The sequence below is a fragment of the Gobio gobio genome, assembly GCF_949357685.1.
Source record: "Gobio gobio genome assembly, chromosome: 11".
In the NCBI taxonomy this organism is placed as follows: domain Eukaryota; kingdom Metazoa; phylum Chordata; class Actinopteri; order Cypriniformes; family Gobionidae; genus Gobio; species Gobio gobio.
The window spans coordinates 53,642,504-53,662,145 of NC_137104.1; the positions used below are offsets into that span (position 1 = coordinate 53,642,504).

Consider the following 19,642-nt stretch of genomic DNA (forward strand, 5'->3'; position numbering starts at 1 on the left):
TAAAAACATATGTGTTCTCGACGGGTGATTTGCCATAAAAACACGTGTTCTCGACTGTGATTTGCCATAAAAACATGCGTGTTCCCAATAGGTGATTTGCCATAAAAACACGTGTGTTCTCGACGGGTGATTTGCCATAAAAACATGTGTGTTCTCGACGGGTGAGTTGCCATAAAAACACGTGTGTTCTCGACTGTGATTTGCCATAAAAACACGTGTTCTCGACTGTGATTTGCCATAAAAACACGTGTGTTCTCGACGGGTGATTTGCCATAAAAACATGTGTGTTCTCGACTGTGATTTGCCATAAAAACACGTGTGTTCTCGACTGTGATTTGCCATAAAAACATGTGTGTTCTCGACTGTGATTTGCCATAAAAACATGCGTGTTCCCAATGGGTGATTTGCCATAAAAACATGCGTGTTCTCGGCGGCTGATTTGCCATAAAAACACGCGTGTTCTCAACTGTGATTTGCCATAAAAACATGCATGTTCCCAACGGGTGATTTTCCATATAACGTGCGTTCTCAACGTTTTGGCCTAGATTTTTTTAGCTTTTGAAAATTTTGCTTTGAAAAGAATGCATGAAGCTAGAATAAAATGGGATTTTTTTTTTCTTTACCCCTTAACTGTCACTCCCCGTTTTGAGAATATATGTAAAATGCATGATCCAAATTTAAATGGTCGCTTTGGAATATAGAGCTAAGATTGCCTTGTTTTAAAGAAGACACTCAGCAGAAGTGAAAACACTTCAAAAAATTAAACTATGAAAAATGTACTGTAAATCAAATGTACTGTACTAAATATTTATTTATTTTATATAAAATATACATTTTACAAAATATTTTTCACTATAAAATGACTATAAAATCAAAGTCATGTGTCTTACCAAGTTGTGTTTCGAATTTTAAATTGATATCACAAAAGATTGAGATTTTGTTTAGGCGTAATACCAAAAATAGCCACCAGGTGACACATTGATGCATTCTCCTGTAACAAACTAACGATGATATGCGTCGTGTCAACATTAGAAAAGGTTTTGATTATAAAGTAGTTCAAATTAATTTTGTAATATGAAACCTGACGACGCCTAATAGGGGAGGAGCCCGCTAAAATAATTTTGGGTACCGTTTCTATGGTAACGCAACATCAAATTTCAATTTCACAGGATGAATTTTGAGCTTCTAAGCTTTCGAATGACATAATATATGAAGAAGAATACAATGTGTAAGAGTTAATGTGTAAAGCGACAGTAACGTCTTCAGATAGTCCATATAAACTGGTTTTATCTCCAAGTCTATTTAATGAATATTTTATGAGCCGTATGATAATCATATTCATCTGCACCGAGCCGAAGCACAACCAAAACAATGTTCTTCTGCAAAATGCATGCAGTTTTGTTCTTTAACCACTAGAGGGCCAAAAGTTACACAGTGTACCTTTAGCTTTACTTTACAAACAATGAAGAATGTATCCTTATAATACACTGTAAAATGATATTGATCATTGTTAGTTAATGCATTATGTTGTCTTACTTATTGTAAAGTGTTACCATAAATAATATTTCACTCAAAAAATGTAACTGATGCGAGTTTTCCTGCTTTTATGGTCCTTCATTTTGTTCATTCAAAATATTGATTCTCTTTTTCTATGGATTTGAGGACATCTGAGATTCACATGATGTAGGCCAGTGGTTTTAACACTTCGAAATAATAATACATAAAAAAATGTTGTTTTAAATGTTCAAACCGATCTTTGGCATGTTATATTTCGAGCAGCACTGGTGCCGTATGTGTGTGTGTGTGTGAGAGCAGTTGGACCCATAGTGAAGTGAGTGTGTGAGCGGATGTGAAGGCAGCCGTGTCATTGGTCAGACCGTGAGCGGGCAGGTCAGCGCGGGTCATTCGCTCTTGCTGCCGTGTGACTGCGTGAGGTTGGGCGACGTGTGATGAAGCACTAGGAGACCAGACAGAGTCAGGGAGATTCCCACCCACCACAGAGCCACGTGGGTCTCCCCGAATATTAGCTGCCCCAGAAACGCCTGTCGAGAAAACACACAATCATCACACACACAACTCAGATTAATAATAACACACAAATTAATATTATTGCAGGGCATCTTCGTTTCTATGCTGCAATGGACTGTCATTTAACTATTATTTTATCTAAAGCAACATATTTTTTATTATTTATTTATTTTTAACCAAAACAAATAAGTTTGTTTTGCATATTCGTTTGCAACCCAAATGTTTTTGCAATGATATTTGATCTATAAATAATGACTTTTCTATGATTTTTGGTTGGATGGATGGATGATTTTTGCATCCGCAAATTAAAAATCTAATTTCAAGCTGATTAATTATTTTATTTTAATTTGTTATTTTATAATTATGATCATATCTAGAAAAAAATATTTAGGTGTAAATTTATGTATTTGAATTGCATATCAAATTTTCATCCATTTGGATGAAAGTTTTAACATAAACTAGTGCTGTCAAATTGATTAATTACATCTAACATAAAAGTGTGTAAATATATATATACTGTATATACACCGATCAGGCATAACATTATGACCTAATATTGAGTTGGTCCCCCTGACCCGTCTCTGATGGACTCCACTAGAGCCCTGAAGCTGTGCTGTGGTATCTGGCACCAAGATGTTAGCAGCAGATCCTTTAAGTCCTGTAAGTTGCGAGGCGGAGCCTACATGGATCGGACTTGTTTGTTCAGCACATCCCACAGATGCTCGATTGGACTGAGATCTGGGGAATTTAGAGGCCAAGTCAACGCCTCAAACTCGTTGTTGTGCTCCTCAAACCATTCCTGAAGCATTTGTGCTTTGTGGCGGCGCATTATCTGCTGAAAGAGCCACAGCCAGCAGGGAATACTCACGTGCCACTGTTGGTGCTTTGGGCGGGGTCAGGGGTCAGCATGGGCACTGGTCAGCGGCTGTGCCGCCCCATACACAACAAACTGAGATGCTCTGTGTATTCTGACACCTTTCTATTAGAACCAGCATTAACTTCTTGAGCAGTTTGAGCTCCAGTAGCTCGTCTGTTTGATCGGACCACACGGGCATCAATGAGCCTCGGCCGCTCATGACCCTGTGGCCGGTTCTCCACTGGTCCTTCATGACCCTGTGGCCGGTTCTCCACTGGTCCTCCATGACCCTGTGGCCGGTTCTCCACTGGTCCTTCATGACCCTGTGGCCGGTTCTCCACTGGTCCTTCATGACCCTGTGGCCGGTTCTCCACTGGTCCTTCATGACCCTGTGGCCGGTTCTCCACTGGTCCTTCATGACCCTGTGGCCGGTTCTCCACTGGTCCTTCATGACCCTGTGGCCGGTTCTCCACTGGTTCTTCATGACCCTGTGGCCGGTTCTCCACTGGTCCTCCATGACCCTGTGGCCAGTTCTGCACTGGTCCTCCATGACCCTGTGGCCGGTTCTGCACTGGTCCTCCATGACCCTGTGGCCGGTTCTCCACTGGTCCTTCATGACCCTGTGGCCGGTTCTCCACTGGTCCTTCATGACCCTGTGGCCGGTTCTCCACTGGTCCTCCATGACCCTGTGGCCGGTTCTCCACTGGTCCTCCATGACCCTGTGGCCGGTTCTCCACTGGTCCTCCATGACCCTGTGGCCGGTTCTCCACTGGTCCTTCCTCTGAGCACTTCTGATAGAGACTGACCACTGCAGACCAGGAACACCCCACAAGAGCTGCAGTTTTGGAGATGCTCTGACCCAGTCGTCTAGCCGTCACAATCTGGCCCTTGTCAAACTCGCTCAAATCCTTACGCTTGCCCATTTTTCCTGCATCTAACAGATCAACTCTGAGGACAAAATGTTCACTTGCTGCCTAATATATCCCACCCACTAACAGGAGATCATCAGTGTATCCACCTGGTCATAATGTTATGCCTGATCGGTGTGTATATATATATATATATATATATATATATATGCACACACATTTATATTTTTACTTGTATAACTTTCATGTTAGATGCGATTAATCGTGATTAATCAGTTTGACAGCACTAAAACAAACTAATAAACTGAAGCATATTTGTTAGTCATGTATACATGAAAATAAAGTAATATTTCTGCACTCCAAAAAAATCACGGCATAGTTCAATAGCTATGTGCATCCATTTGATTTTATTTAAATAATGACATTTTCAAAAATGCACATTCAATTGGGCTTAGAATCAGCATAAATCTGTTTATAGTGAAAATAATTGCATTTACATTTCAGGTTTCATTTATGTATGACTGACAAATATGCATCAGTTTGTTTATGTTAAAACTTCCAAATGCATGGACATTTTGTGTGCAATTCAAAACCATGTATCCCTAACATGTGAGTGCACCATGAGATGGTGTTAATCTGAAAGCTCACTGAGGAGATGAAGTTGGAGGCGGTGGTGGTCACAGTGGTGCGCGTGGACGAGCACGAGCTCCGCAGAGCTTTGGCCAGGAAGGTCCACATCACAGCGTTACAGGTGAACAGCAGCCCTCCACACAGCAGCCGGAGAGGGATGTGCAGCTGTCACGGGAGAAAGAGCGGAACGCGCATTATACACTGCAGCATTCAGGAGCCGTACATGTCTAATGGGATCACGACGGCACGTGCGCGCGCGGCGCTGAAGGTCATGCGTGTCTGTCACGTAACAGCATCATCATCCCCATCATCCTCATGCACGCGCCAGTGGTGCTGATGAGACAGTGCGGGTGTTTTCTGGAGAAGCAGCGATTCACACACACTCACCCAGTCGCACGCGCTCGTGTCGTTGTGCTGCGTGAATCTCCTCTGCTCGCCCCACGTCCGCAGTCCCGTCTCACACACGCCCTTCAGATAGTCGGTGCCGAGAGACAGTTTGGCGGAGGAGGACGCGACGGCGCCGAGAAAGCCCGCCAGCAGCGCGTACAGGACACCGGGAAACATGACTCCAGCATCAGACCCATCACATCTCGTTCTCCAGCACTGCGAGCTCGTGATGCTGCGAACACACTCCAGCGGCGTCAGCGTCACTGCGCGCAGGTGCATTCTGGGAACTGTAGTCCAGGCTGCGTTTTAATGCGGTTAACTGTCTCATCCCGTTTTTTTAGCATAGACAATCTGAATTTAAAGGCACAGTGTGTAAGATTTTTGGATTAAAATATCCAAACACCACTAGGACAGTTCTGTTGGCTTGTGTACATTATCCCAAATGTTTCCAAGAATGTTTAAATCCAGAGAAATAAGCGATTTTAACCAGGACACGGCCTGTGTGTGTCCCATCAAGTGACATCATACCTGCGTTACTCTCCGGTTTTATTTAGTAGTAACCATGGAAACACGAGCACCGCTTTAATATCTGATGTGTTTTATTAGACACTGTTTGGATCATTGATGAACAGAAACTGATCATTGTTCTCCAGCTCAAAACAGTTAGTCTTAAGAAGCGGAAGCGCTCGCGGCAGAATAAAAGCTTCACCCAATCAAGAGGCAAGACACGCCTTTGTTCTTAATAAAGGTCTTTGCACACTGAGTCCGATGCATATTAATGAATGTGTTACGGAAAAAAAAGCGCAAAACTATACAAAATGCCGTGTTCAAGTAGTGAGGATGATTTTTTTGTCCTCTCTTTTTTTAGAAAGAGAAAAAGAAAGAGGAAATAATGAGTCCATCCACCAGTATATAATAATATTAGTAGTATTTTTGATACAATAATATTTGTATATATAATTGTAGGTATCTGAGCATTGGCGATTCATTCACCACCATTGCCAGCAGTTTTAGGTTGGGCATCTAGGTTTTAAGTTGATGCGAAAAACGCAGATATTCGAACCTGTTCCGAATTTTTTTCTGACGGACGAAAGTTTCGGAGGCAGTGTGCAAGCATGATTGACATAACGTGAGGTCGATTTTATTTTTTGACGCGCGAAAATTTCGCATGCGAATTTCGGACTCAGTGTGCAAAGGCCTTAAAGGTCCTGTTTTTCGTGTTTTTTTGAAGCTTTGATTGTGTTTACAGTGTGCAATATAACATGTGTTCATGTTTCACGTGTAAAAAACACAGTATTTTTCACACAATTGACTGATCTGTATACCGCTGTTTTCACTGTCCTCAAAACGGCTTGAAAGATTTCCCTGTTCTATGAAGTCCCTTCAGAAATACGTAACGAGTTCTGATTGTGCCAGCGGTTCCCGTGTTGTGATTGGACAGCAGCTTAGCGCACGTTACCCGGAAAGGTCACGCCTCTCACCATAACGGGGAGATGAACGCGCTCAATGATCTCTAAGTACAGCGTCCCTGGGAAAGCTGAACAAAGGTGATTTGACTCCGGGATGAAAATAACAGCGTCTCGACGACATGGCGACAAACAAACTATACAAACGCAACACTTCCTCTTCTCCACACGGGAGCAACAAGACCACGCCCCCTTTTTCGCGTATTCTTGTGGGCGGAGGTTAGTCGACAAACTGTTCTACTGACGTCATTAAAGCAGGAAGTACCAGGATGTAGTCCAAACCGGCCGTTCGCTGTAGGCTTTGAAAGGGAACTTCTGTTAAATAAAATATCTCGCTTGGCATTGAACTTTGAGCTTTATAATTTTACAGGTATTATTTATGCTCTTACAGCAACATTACACACTAACTAAAGTTTGAAAAATGGGATCACGAATGACATACTGTGCCTTTAAATTAGTCTGGGTAAACCCAGCCTGATCTGCCGGCGATGTAATTTCGCCCTGCAGTCTGGAAACCTGTACAACTGCTTCTGTTGCACTTTTGTGGTAGCCAATCACAGACTGGCTTATCCACCTGGCGCGCTATTGGCAGGTTTAACACGATGACGGATAGAGAAGCGATGGATCGTTGCCCGTTGAGTCATTTGAACTATGCCCCTTGATCACGCCTCTTGTGCAGTAGAAAATACAGAGCAGACTCTCCAGACCAATGTTCAATCTTAAATTGAGCTTTGCCTGGTGATAGCCAGACAACATTTAAATGGTTGTAATTCATGAATATAGACCTAAGACACTGTATTGCAGAAGTGATTAAAAAAAATTAAAGTGCAAATCCCAGCCAACAGGGAACGTTCTGGCAAGGTTCTCTCAAAGTTATGAACAAATGTTCTTCCAGTAACATTAATAGAAAGTTTGTTCATTCAAGTTATAATAATGTTCCAAACCCTTAGCACAAAAGCATTATGGAATTAATTTTGTTTTCCCTGAAACGAAGAGGAAAATGTTTTTAAATGTTACTATTTGTTTCAGAACATCCAGAGAACATTCAAAAGTACCGTTGCAATAATGTTCGGACAACCGAGGACTTTTTTTTTTTTAAACTAGCTTTGAACATTTTGATGTGTTTCTTAGTACATATTTTTGTCAGCTGGGAAAGTTATAGAAGTGAAATTTTACTGTATTTTTATACAATATATGAGATTAAAATATAGCTATAATAAAGTTTAGCAATTTTAAAGTTTATATCACAAAAATTGACCCCACTAAAAGTTTTCAAAGGACCGTTTCGATGATAACGCACAACAGTTTTCACAGGATGAATTTTTAGCTTTTGAATATTTTATGATGATTACTAAAATATGTGATAAAATATGCGAAAAAAGGCCATACAGTGTACAGATTGACAGTTAACAGCTGCATTCATCAAAAGTGACATTTATAATGTTACAAAATATTATATTTCAAATAAATGCTGATCTTTTGAACTTTCTATTCATCCAAGAATCCTAAAAAATAAAATGTGTATCACAGAAATATAAAGCAGACTGTTTCCAACACTGGTAATAATCATATATGTTCCTTGAGCATTAAAATCCTCATATCAGAATGATTAGTGAAGGGTCATGTGACACTGAAGACTGGAGTAATGATGATAAATTTAGCTTTGAACACAGGAATAAATTACACTTGCTATATATTCACTTAGAGAACAGCTGATCTACACTGGAATATTATTTCACAATTTTACTGTATTGCTCAAATAAACACAGCTTTAAAGAGCAGAAGAGACTCTTTCATTCTTAAAATGGCTGGTCCCAGTGAAATCCACTCTTTCTGTGAAAGTAGTGAATGATAATGAGATGATCCTCCATCCCCAGACAGACAGACCCCAGAATCATGACCTTTACACAGAGACGCTCAGACTCAGATTAAAGATTCTCATCCAACAGTGAAACTTGGACTTTAATAAGAAATGAATGGTAATCAGATTCTGATCTAAAGTGATGCTGTTTAGATTCCCTTATGGAATTTTCTACACTATAAAATCAAATCAAATACTTATTGTATAGACTTCTATATACACTTAATTAAACTTGTTTTATTTCAGTTCGTCGCCAAAGCAACATTTCTATTTTTTATTTAAAGTTAACCTAATATCAAAGTCCCTTTTAGACGAGTCACTCGGCGGCCATCTTAGAAACGCCTCTCAGGCGTGCAAGTGCAGCTCCGTCTCTTTGAATGAGGAAACATCAAATTCTTCAAAACTGTTCACCAAACTTACGATAAAATTTCATATTTGAAATCACAAATGAAATCTGACAACAACTGTCCCATACATTTTGTTTAAAAACGCTCTAATTATGACAAGAAATGCACTTTTCATCCTGGACAAAGCAGTCCTCAGAACGCTGCCTGTCTCTATAGCAACCAGAGCTTCTAACGGCAGCTGCAGTGACTTTACTAATCAACGATTGGCTCTTTCGTTTAGAAGGCGGGGCTTATTCGCCATATCGTTGCACTTTCTCCCATTCATAAGTAAACAGAGTGCACTGTCTTCATAAAGTGTTTTATATCTTATTATATTTCAGCTTTATTTCATTTAACTAAAATTACTTTATAGTTTACGTTTAAATAACAACACTAAGTGCAAGGATAATTGTATTTTGCTCATATATTCAGAGTTCAGCATCTCTGATGTCAGCAAGCTGAGATAACTGTTCATAATGATGTATAATTGATTTATGCTGAATAAATTCATGAAATTATAGGCCAGAACAGAAACGCATAACACAGAGCTCGTAATAAAACATGAATCAACATCAGGTGAGAACGGAGGGATTTTAAATGTACACAAGCGATGTTTTATCAGGTGAGTAAGGTGTTTTATTGAACAGATAAACTGTGGCTCTCTAACAGAGTTCAGAGTTCAGTGTAACGCATCATCTATCAGGAAGATCCAGATGTGCTGGAGATTATTTTCAAGGAAGCACCGTGTACAATAATGTGTGAAGCTACAGTCTAAGGCTTTTTCTGAATTGCTCAATGCTATTTTTTGTGGCAAATTTTTTTTTTACCGGAAATCTCTGTTATTTTGGGATGTATATCAGTGGTGTAGTGACGCTGTGAGGCCAATAGAGGACACTAGAGTCGCAAACAAGCTTCTAATTCCTCTTTTCTCTTCACTTTATCTTCCCCTGCAATGTTTAACGAACAGATGAGTCTCAGTTCAGAAAACAACTCACAAATAAAAAGAGCGAGTCATAAGAATCTGCAAAACTCCTTTAACATGCACTATCTAAAAGAGATGAAGCAAACTGAACGGTTCAAGCTGCTCGAGGTCATCAGCTCATGTTTTCGTCTCCAGCAGAGTCTGAAGGTTCCCTCGGAGAAGCAGAACCGCTAGAGATCAGTCTCTCATTAGCACAGTCACACTCTGAACAATGAATGTCGTGAGAGGACAGAACGAACGCCTGAGGGAGAGAAAATCCACCAACTCGTGTTTCTGTTGAAGATCCTTCCATGAGCTACAGACAGAAGCAATTAAAGGTCATCAGAGGTCACCGTCTCTGCCGGACCACCACGATAATTGGCCATCCTTCCTGAAAGTGTGAAGAACACGAGGAGTTTATTAGCAGAGGATAGATAGATAGATAGATAGATAGATAGATAGATAGATAGATAGATAGATAGATAGATAGATAGATAGATAGATAGATAGATAGATAGATAGATAGATAGATAGATAGATAGATAGATAGATAGATAGATAGATAGATAGATACATAGATAGATAGATAGATAGATAGATAGATAGATAGATAGATAGATAGATAGATGATAGATAGATAGATAGATAGATAGATAGATAGATAGATAGATAGATAGATAGATAGATAGATAGATAGATAGATAGATAGATAGATAGATAGATAGATAGAATGATAGATAGATAGATAGAATGATAGATAGATAGATAGATAGATAGATAGATAGATAGATAGATAGATAGATAGATAGATAGATAGATAGATAGATAGATAGATAGATAGATAGATAGATAGATAGATAGATAGATAGATAGATAGATAGATAGATAGATAGATAGATAGATAGATAGATAGATAGATAGATAGATAGATAGATAGATAGATATGATGATAGGCCTGATTTGACGGCTCCTCCTCAGCTGAAGCGTCGCTCAGTGAGTGTGTTGAGTCCAAATATAGCCTCTGTCACAGGCGTGTGTTGCTTCAGAGCAGATCCACATCAGAGCGAGTGAACCATCAGCACACACACATCTCACTCTCACTCTCACACACACTCTCACTCTCACTGCCACACGAACGAGCTCAGTGTGTTCAAACCCATCAAGATCATCTCAATCTGACCTTCTCGTGAATTAATCAGATGCATTAAATAGAGATCAGAAATCATAATCAACCACCCCTTTTAAAAGAATAATACATCTTTCACAATTCATATAAATCTTAAATTTAGTCTTAATATTTTTGTGTGTATGAGCCCTAAGTGATACTCAGGCCTTGGCACCAACTATGTTTAAAATGTGATTGTGAGCAGATGTTCGTGTGCTGAAGTAATCTGAACATTATGACCAGCAAAACAGCAGGAAAATGGGAAAGATTTCCTGATGTCCAGTTCCTGAGCTCATCATCATGAATGAGCGCTTTGTTCTCTGAATGGATGCGCTGGTGTAATGCACTGAGACGACACACAGAAAGCACAGATACAGTAGAGAAACAATGACACCAGTTACACAACAGTCACCCTCACTGCTTCTCATTCACACGCATTAATGCACTCTCTGCAGCTGGAGATCACAGCTCATCATGTTCTACAGATGCAGGAGGAGACGCAACACTTTATCTCCATGCTTCTCCCTGATCATCTGTAAATGAACACAGTGTAAAGTAAACTAATGCATTATAAAGACACATGCATTATGTAATCAGATAATTTTTTGATGTAACGAATAAAGTAACGCATTACAAGTAACGTGCATTATGTAATCAGATTACTTTTTGATGTACCGAGTAAAGTTACGCATTACAAGTAACATGCATTATGTAATCAGATTTACTTTTTGTTGTTTTGAGTAAATTAACAAATTACAAGTAACGTGCATTATGTAATCAGATTACTTTTAGATGTTTTGAGTAAAGTAACGCATTACAAGTAACATGCATTATGTAATCAGATTACTTTTTGATGTTTCGAGTAAAGTAACACATTACAAGTAACATGCATTATGTAATCAGATTACTTTTTGATGTTTCGAGTAAAGTAACGCATTACAAGTAACATGCATTATGTAATCAGATTACTTTTTGATGTACCGAGTAAAGTTACTGTGGCGAGCAGCGAGGCTGAGGGACCGTGAGAGCGGGACAAGGCTGCAGTCATTATTATGATGATGAGCGCCAGCTGCGTGCCGCATTGGCCTCGTCTCTCGGACGAGAGAGGACTAGGCCTGGATTTTAAGTTGTATTTTTATTTATGGTTTTGTTTATGTATGTGTGCGGCAGTCTTCCGTGAGGGGCTGCCGCTTTTACTTTCACTTTGTTTGTTTGTTTATTTGATTAAAGTGTATTGTTTATTGTTCGCTGGTTCCCGCCTCCTTGCATTAACGTGCATTATGTAATCAGATTACTTTTAGATGTTTTGAGTAAAGTAACGCATTACAAGTAACGTGCATTATGTAATCAGATTACTTTTTGATGTAACGAGTAAAGTAACGCATTACAAGTAACATGCATTATGTAATCAGATTACTTTTAGATGTTTTGAGTAAAGTAACGCATTACAAGTAACGTGCATTATGTAATCAGATTACTTTTTGATGTAACGAGTAAAGTAACGCATTACAAGTAACATGCATTATGTAATCAGATTACTTTTAGATGTTTTGAGTAAAGTAACGCATTACAAGTAATGTGCATTATGTAATCAGATTACTTTTTGATATTTTGATTAAAGTAACGCATTACAAGTAACATACATTATGTAATCAGATTACTTTTTGTTGTTTTGAGTAAAGTAACGCATTACAAGTAACGTGCATTATATAATCAGATTACTTTTTTGATGTTTTGAGTAAAGTAAAGCATTACAAGTAACATGCATTATGTAATCAGATTACTTTTGCTGTAACAAATAAAGTAACGCATTACAAGTAACATGCATTATGTAATCAGATTACTTTTTGATGTTTTGAGTAAAGTAACGCATTACAAGTAACATGCATTATGTAATCAGATTACTTTTTGATGTTTTGAGTAAAGTAACGCATTACAAGTAACATGGATTATGTAATCAGATTACTTTTTGATGTTTTGAGTAAAGTAACGCATTACAAGTAATGTGCATTATGTAATCAGATTACTTTTTGTTGTTTTGAGTAAAGTAACGCATTACAAGTAACATGCATTATGTAATCAGATTACTTTTTGTTGTTTTGAGTAAAGTAACGAATTACAAGTAACGTGCATTATGTAATCAGATTACTTTTTGATGTAAGGAATAACGTAACACATTACAAGTAACATGCATTATGTAATCAGATTACTTTTTGAAGCTTTGAGTAAAGTAACGCATTACAAGTAACGTGCATTATGTAATCAGATTACTTTTTGATATTTTGAGTAAAGTAAAGCATTACAAGTAACATGCATTATGTAATCAGATTACTTTTTGATGTTTCGAGTAAAGTAACGCATTACAAGTAACATGCATTATGTAATCAGATTACTTTTTGATGTACCGAGTAAAGTTACTGTGGCGAGCAGCGAGGCTGAGGGACCGTGAGAGCGGGACAAGGCTGCAGTCATTATTATGATGATGAGCGCCAGCTGCGTGCCGCATTGGCCTCGTCTCTCGCGGAGGAGTGACGGGAGTATAAAGGAGGAGCGACGACAGTGAAGGACGAGAGAGGACTAGGCCTGGATTTTAAGTTGTATTTTTATTTATGGTTTTGTTTATGTATGTGTGCGGCAGTCTTCCGTGAGGGGCTGCCGCTTTTACTTTCACTTTGTTTGTTTGTTTATTTGATTAAAGTGTATTGTTTATTGTTCGCTGGTTCCCGCCTCCTTCTTCCCACACGAACAAACATCGTTACAGTTACGCATTACAAGTAACATGCATTATGTAATCAGATTACTTTTTGTTGTTTTGAGTAAAGTAACGAATTACAAGTAACATGCATTATGTAATCAGATTACTTTTAGATGTTTTGAGTAAAGTAACGCATTACAAGTAACGTGCATTATGTAATCAGATTACTTTTTGATGTAACGAGTAAAGTAACGCATTACAAGTAACATGCATTATGTAATCAGATTACTTTTAGATGTTTTGAGTAAAGTAACGCATTACAAGTAACGTGCATTATGTAATCAGATTACTTTTTGATGTAACGAGTAAAGTAACGCATTACAAGTAACATGCATTATGTAATCAGATTACTTTTAGATGTTTTGAGTAAAGTAACGCATTACAAGTAATGTGCATTATGTAATCAGATTACTTTTTGATATTTTGATTAAAGTAACGCATTACAAGTAACATGCATTATGTAATCAGATTACTTTTTGATGTTTCGAGTAAAGTAACGCATTACAAGTAACATGCATTATGTAATCAGATTACTTTTTGATGTACCGAGTAAAGTTACGCATTACAAGTAACATGCATTATGTAATCAGATTACTTTTTGTTGTTTTGAGTAAAGTAACGAATTACAAGTAACGTGCATTACCGGTATGTAATCAGATTACTTTTAGATGTTTTGAGTAAAGTAACGCATTACAAGTAACGTGCATTATGTAATCAGATTACTTTTTGATGTAACGAGTAAAGTAACGCATTACAAGTAACATGCATTATGTAATCAGATTACTTTTAGATGTTTTGAGTAAAGTAACGCATTACAAGTAATGTGCATTATGTAATCAGATTACTTTTTGATATTTTGATTAAAGTAACGCATTACAAGTAACATGCATTATGTAATCAGATTACTTTTTGTTTTTTGAGTAAAGTAACGCATTACAAGTAGCGTGCATTATGTAATCAGATTACTTTTTGACGTTTTGAATAAAGTAACACATTACAAGTAACGTGCATTATATAATCGAATTACTTTTTTGATGTTTTGAGTAAAGTAAAGCATTACAAGTAACATGCATTATGTAATCAGATTACTTTTGCTGTAACAAATAAAGTAACGCATTACAAGTAACATGCATTATGTAATCAGATTACTTTTTGATGTTTTGAGTAAAGTAACGCATTACAAGTAACATGCATTATGTAATCAGATTACTTTTTGATGTTTTGAGTAAAGTAACGCATTACAAGTAATGTGCATTATGTAATCAGATTACTTTTTGTTGTTTTGAGTAAAGTAACGCATTACAAGTAACATGCATTATGTAATCAGATTACTTTTTGTTGTTTTGAGTAAAGTAACGAATTACAAGTAACGTGCATTATGTAATCAGATTACTTTTTGATGTAAGGAGTAATGTAACACATTACAAGTAACATGCATTATGTTATCAGATTACTTTTTGAAGTTTTGAGTAAAGTAACGCATTAAAAGTAACGTGCATTATGTAATCAGATTACTTTTTGATATTTTGAGTAAAGTAAAGCATTACAAGTAACATGCATTATGTAATCAGATTACTTTTTTGATGTTTTGAGTAAAGTAAAGCATTACAGTAATGTGCATTATGTAATCAGATTACTTTTTTGATGTTTTGAGTAAAGTAAAGCATTACAGTAATGTGCATTATGTAATCAGATTACTTTTTGATATTTTGAGTAAAGTAACGCATTACAAGTAACATGCATTATGTAATCAGATTACTTTTTGATATTTTGAGTAAAGTAACGCATTACAAGTAACATGCATTATGTAATCAGGTTACTTTTTGATGTAAGGAGTAATGTAACACATTACAAGTAACATGCATTATGTAATCAGATTACTTTTTGATATTTTGAGTAAAGTAACGCATTACAAGTAACATGCATTATGTAATCAGGTTACTTTTTGATGTAAGGAGTAATGTAACACATTACAAGTAACGTGCATTATGTAATCAGATTACTTTTTGATGTTTCGAGTAAAGTAAGGCATTACAAGTAACGTGCATTATGTAATCAGATTACTTTTTGATATTTTGAGTAAAGTAACGCATTACAAGTAACATACATTATGTAATCAGATTACTTTTTGATGTTACTCTTCACTCTGAAATACGCAGAGCATAGATTTATTTGATAATCGCTCTAAGCCATATTTTGGGGTTTGGGGTTTATTTGGATGAATCATGCGTGTTTGCTGTGTTTTGCAGTAATGCAGTTGACCTGAGCTTGACTTCAGTCACAAACACGCTCCTTCTGCTCGTATCGATCTGCAGTGTGTTTGCTGTGAAGGAAATCCATCCCTGGCCTCTTGTAGTGAAACCTGAGGCGAGAGCTTTGGTAAATACGTAGCACAGATCCATCGGCTCGCTCCTGTAGCTCCATCCCTCACATTGATTTAGTGACTCTAAGATGCTTTCGTTTCTTTATCATACTAATGGACAGAGAGAACGAGGGAGAGGAGTGCTTCTTATTTCAGCTTTTAAACTGTTTCGGGTCTCAGTCAGGTAAAGTGTTTCCTAAGTGAACAGCCTTGAGCTAACAAACAGCCTTGAAGCCATTATGCTTTTGTGCTCAATCAGCTGATGCTGCCATGTTCAGAACGGCACACTGTGTACTAGTGAAGCTTTAAACGTGGAATAACACAAAATGTGCTTGAGATACTATATCCCACAATGCAATGCACTCAACTTGACCTTCCATTATGAAGAATGATTTTTAACTTGTGTTCAAAATGTAAAATAACCATATTTCTAAGTAGATGCCGCCCACTGAAACATGCAATGCAGTGAGGTCAAATTCTGCATTTCACTCAAAAAAAAAAGGTTCTATATGGCACCAAAAATGGTTCTTGGCTCGTAATCATAGGGGAACCTTTTTTAGTGCTATATAGCACCAATTTTGGTGCTTCAGTGGTTCTTCAGCGGTTCTTCAGAGGTTCTTCACCGGTTCTTTGACTAAGGTGCTATATAGCACCTCTGAAGAACCGCTGAAGAACCGCTGAAGCACCAAAATTGGTGCTATATACTAAAAAAGGTTCCCCTATGATTACGAGCCTTTTTTTTTTAGAGTGTATGCTATTCATAAGATGAATTCCAAACATGGAAGGTGAAGAAAATATGTAACTAAAGGTTCATTAAAGCTTTCTTATTGATGCATTAGTTCAATTTGGAAGCATACAGTATCTTAAGGACCCTTTATGATTAGATGAATCTTCTTTAAACGGTTCTGTCCTTCGTTTGGGAATTACACTCAGGGTCTTTGGGGTCTCCACAGACCCCAGGCAACAAAATGTAATTTTGTAACAAAACAATAGTTTTTTCTGGAACAGATGTAATTTTACTCTGTTTATTAATGTTTTTACTCAACATCTGGGCAGTTTTTGGAGTATTTATAATATGTTTTTAATTTATATAAATAAATTAAAAAATGTTTCTTTAATGGATTTTCACACAAAATCTGTAAAATTGTAAAATTCACTTTTTAAAAGACCCAAATTTCTAGCTTTCATTTGTGGGGATAACATGGATAATTTGACATGGTTTGACAAATGTTATGAAATCACAATTATAACAGTTAAAAATAATACATTTTGTCAAAGTTTTGCATTTTTTTGTATTGATTTTTTATTTATTTTTATTTTTTTATGTTACATTATGATTACAATCAAACCTGAACAAGATAAAAGTTTGGAGTCTTTAGAGTTTATCATTTATCATCTGATTTTCTTATAATTCTACAAATGTAATCTACACTTCAGTTACTAAGTGTAACAGAACAAAAATTAACAGAAATTATATTATATATAAGTTATTATATATAAGAAATTATATATTTCAGTTATATTACATATTGAGTAAAAAATACACAACATGAACATCAAAATGCAATGAACTGAACAGCAATAACAAATGTGTGTGTGTGTGTGTGTGTGTGTGTGTGTGTGTGTGTGTGTGTGTGTGTGTGTGTGTGTGTGTGTGTGTGTGTGTGTGTGTGTGTGTGTGTGTGTGTGTGTGTGTGTGTGTGTGTGTGTGAGAGAGAGAGCATGATAATTTTGCATTGTGGATGTTTTATGCATTGTTGGAAGTGTCCTACTTCATTTCTGTATGCGTGTTCTGTGTTGTTTCTGTTTTTGAGGATGTGACTTTTTTTGTCACACGAACATAAAAAAAGATATCAATCCAATAAATGTTTTTATTTTTAGATCTAGAGAGTGTTGACCACTGTACAAAGTCTCATGCAAAGAAAGTCTCAGAAAAGACCCAGAAGACCGGAGAAGGGTTAAAGAACAGCAGGTCTGTTGACCTGCAATGACAGCAAAACCATAAATGGATTGTTCTGATGGGTTGTGCACAGCAAAATCAGCAGTGCTAATTCAACACCTACAGAGTTAAATTCAACACTTTAAAAGTGTCTATATTGGTCCACACTAGATCGAGTTAAAACTACACTTTTCAAAGTGTTAAATATTTAACACTATGACAGAGTTGCATTAATTCTCTAAATAGTTAATATTTAACACTAGTCAACACTGGTCAGTGTTGAATTTACCTAACACCAGTGCGTAGTGTCAAAATTTAACACCAAATGTGTGTTTTTCTTTCAACACTACCGGGTTGTTTAACACTACATAGGATGTAAAGTTTAACATAAAATGCAGCCCTTGTAGAATTGATCTGTATTGATTTGTAATACTATTGGGTATAAATTACTAACTAATTTACAAAAAAGACAAAAACAGGGAAATTGTTTAAGTGAAACTGTATTAAATAAACTGTATTAATAACATTCAACAAACTGTATAATCAAGTTACCATGCAAAAAACCCTGCATGTTAAAACACACACACACACACACACACACACACACACACACACACACACACACACACACACACACACACACACACACACACACACACACACACACACACACACACACACACACACACACACACACACACACACACACACACACACACACACACACACACACACACACACACACACACACACACACACACTCATATATATATTAAATGCACTTTTAAATATACACATAGATAAGCACAATTTTGTGCCATAAATAGTATCCAGCAATGTTCTAAGAACGTTTTACTAACATTCACATTAAGTTATTAAAACGTAAAATAAAAAAGTTATTTCTGAACGTTCTCTGAATGTACAAAATGTGCAGTTTTTAAATATTAAATTAAAAAAGTATTTTTTCTTGGTAACATTCCATACGATCATTTTTCGAACATTGGAACGTTACTTTTGAATGTTTGAATGTTCCTTGGACGTTCTAAAACAAGTTGTAACATTTAAAAATGTTTAGAAGAGAATGTGTCAGAAAAAAACGTTCCATGAATGAAGTATAGGCTAAATAATGTTATTAAAGACCAGGTAACTTATGAACGAACGTTATATTATCGTTACTGGAAGAACGTTTGTTCATAACTTTGCCTCTGATGGCTTCCCTAAATTCAATTCAATTCAAAATGTATTTGTATAGCGCTTTTCACGATACATATCGTTTCAAAGCAGCTTAACAGAAAATGCATCTACATTACAATTTAAACTGATTTGTACATGATATGCATTTCAGAATTGCACATAAACAAAGCACACAGATTAGCTAACTATCTATTATTAATCAATATAATAGCTATGGCACAGAAATAAGAATACAAGTTGTTAATGAATACATAAACCTGCCAATGTTTATGCATTTAGAAAATATTGTATTATGCAGTTCATATTATGAATACATTTTAATATATGATTGTATGGTGTTAAACAACATCTTAGGTGTGAAATGGGTCCTGACTCATGCAAAAAAAAAAAAAAAACAGTTATGAAATATTTCTCATTTACATAATGGACATGTTATGGATTCTCGTACTTTATGGAAAATATTATCACATCTGGCATGTTTTAGATAGATCTTCACTAGAGAGAGACTTACAGTCCATGCAGATGATGCATGTGCTCACGAGAGAGAGAGAGAGAGAGAGAGAGAGAGAGAGAGAGAGAGAGAGAGAGAGAGAGAGAGAGAGAGAGAGAGAGAGAGAGAGAGAGAGAGAGAGAGGATTCGGTGAATCAGCGTTTGGCTGCGCGTCACGCGCGCGTCGCGGCCGGCACAGAAGCGTTGAGATGTGTTTGTAATATCCGGGTTGGACTGGAGGGAGGGTGTGTCTCAGATTGCCAACAGAAACACGCTGGAAAGAGCCGAGAGAG

The 19,642-nt window shown here is 37.0% G+C and overlaps 1 protein-coding gene across 1 annotated transcript; it reads right to left on the minus strand.

Annotated features, from left to right (window-relative positions):
• Positions 1–621: 621 nt before the first annotated feature.
• tmem42b (transmembrane protein 42b) lies at positions 622–5,020 on the minus strand. The gene is made up of 3 exons (XM_079829444.1): positions 4,771–5,020; positions 4,402–4,548; positions 622–2,042 (listed from the first exon to the last, which is right to left on the minus strand). The coding sequence occupies exons 1-3, from the start codon at positions 4,945–4,947 to the stop codon at positions 1,902–1,904; spliced, it is 465 nt and encodes a 154-aa protein (XP_079685570.1). The 5' UTR covers positions 4,948–5,020; the 3' UTR covers positions 622–1,901.
• Between the last annotated feature and the right edge of the window lie 14,622 nt (positions 5,021–19,642).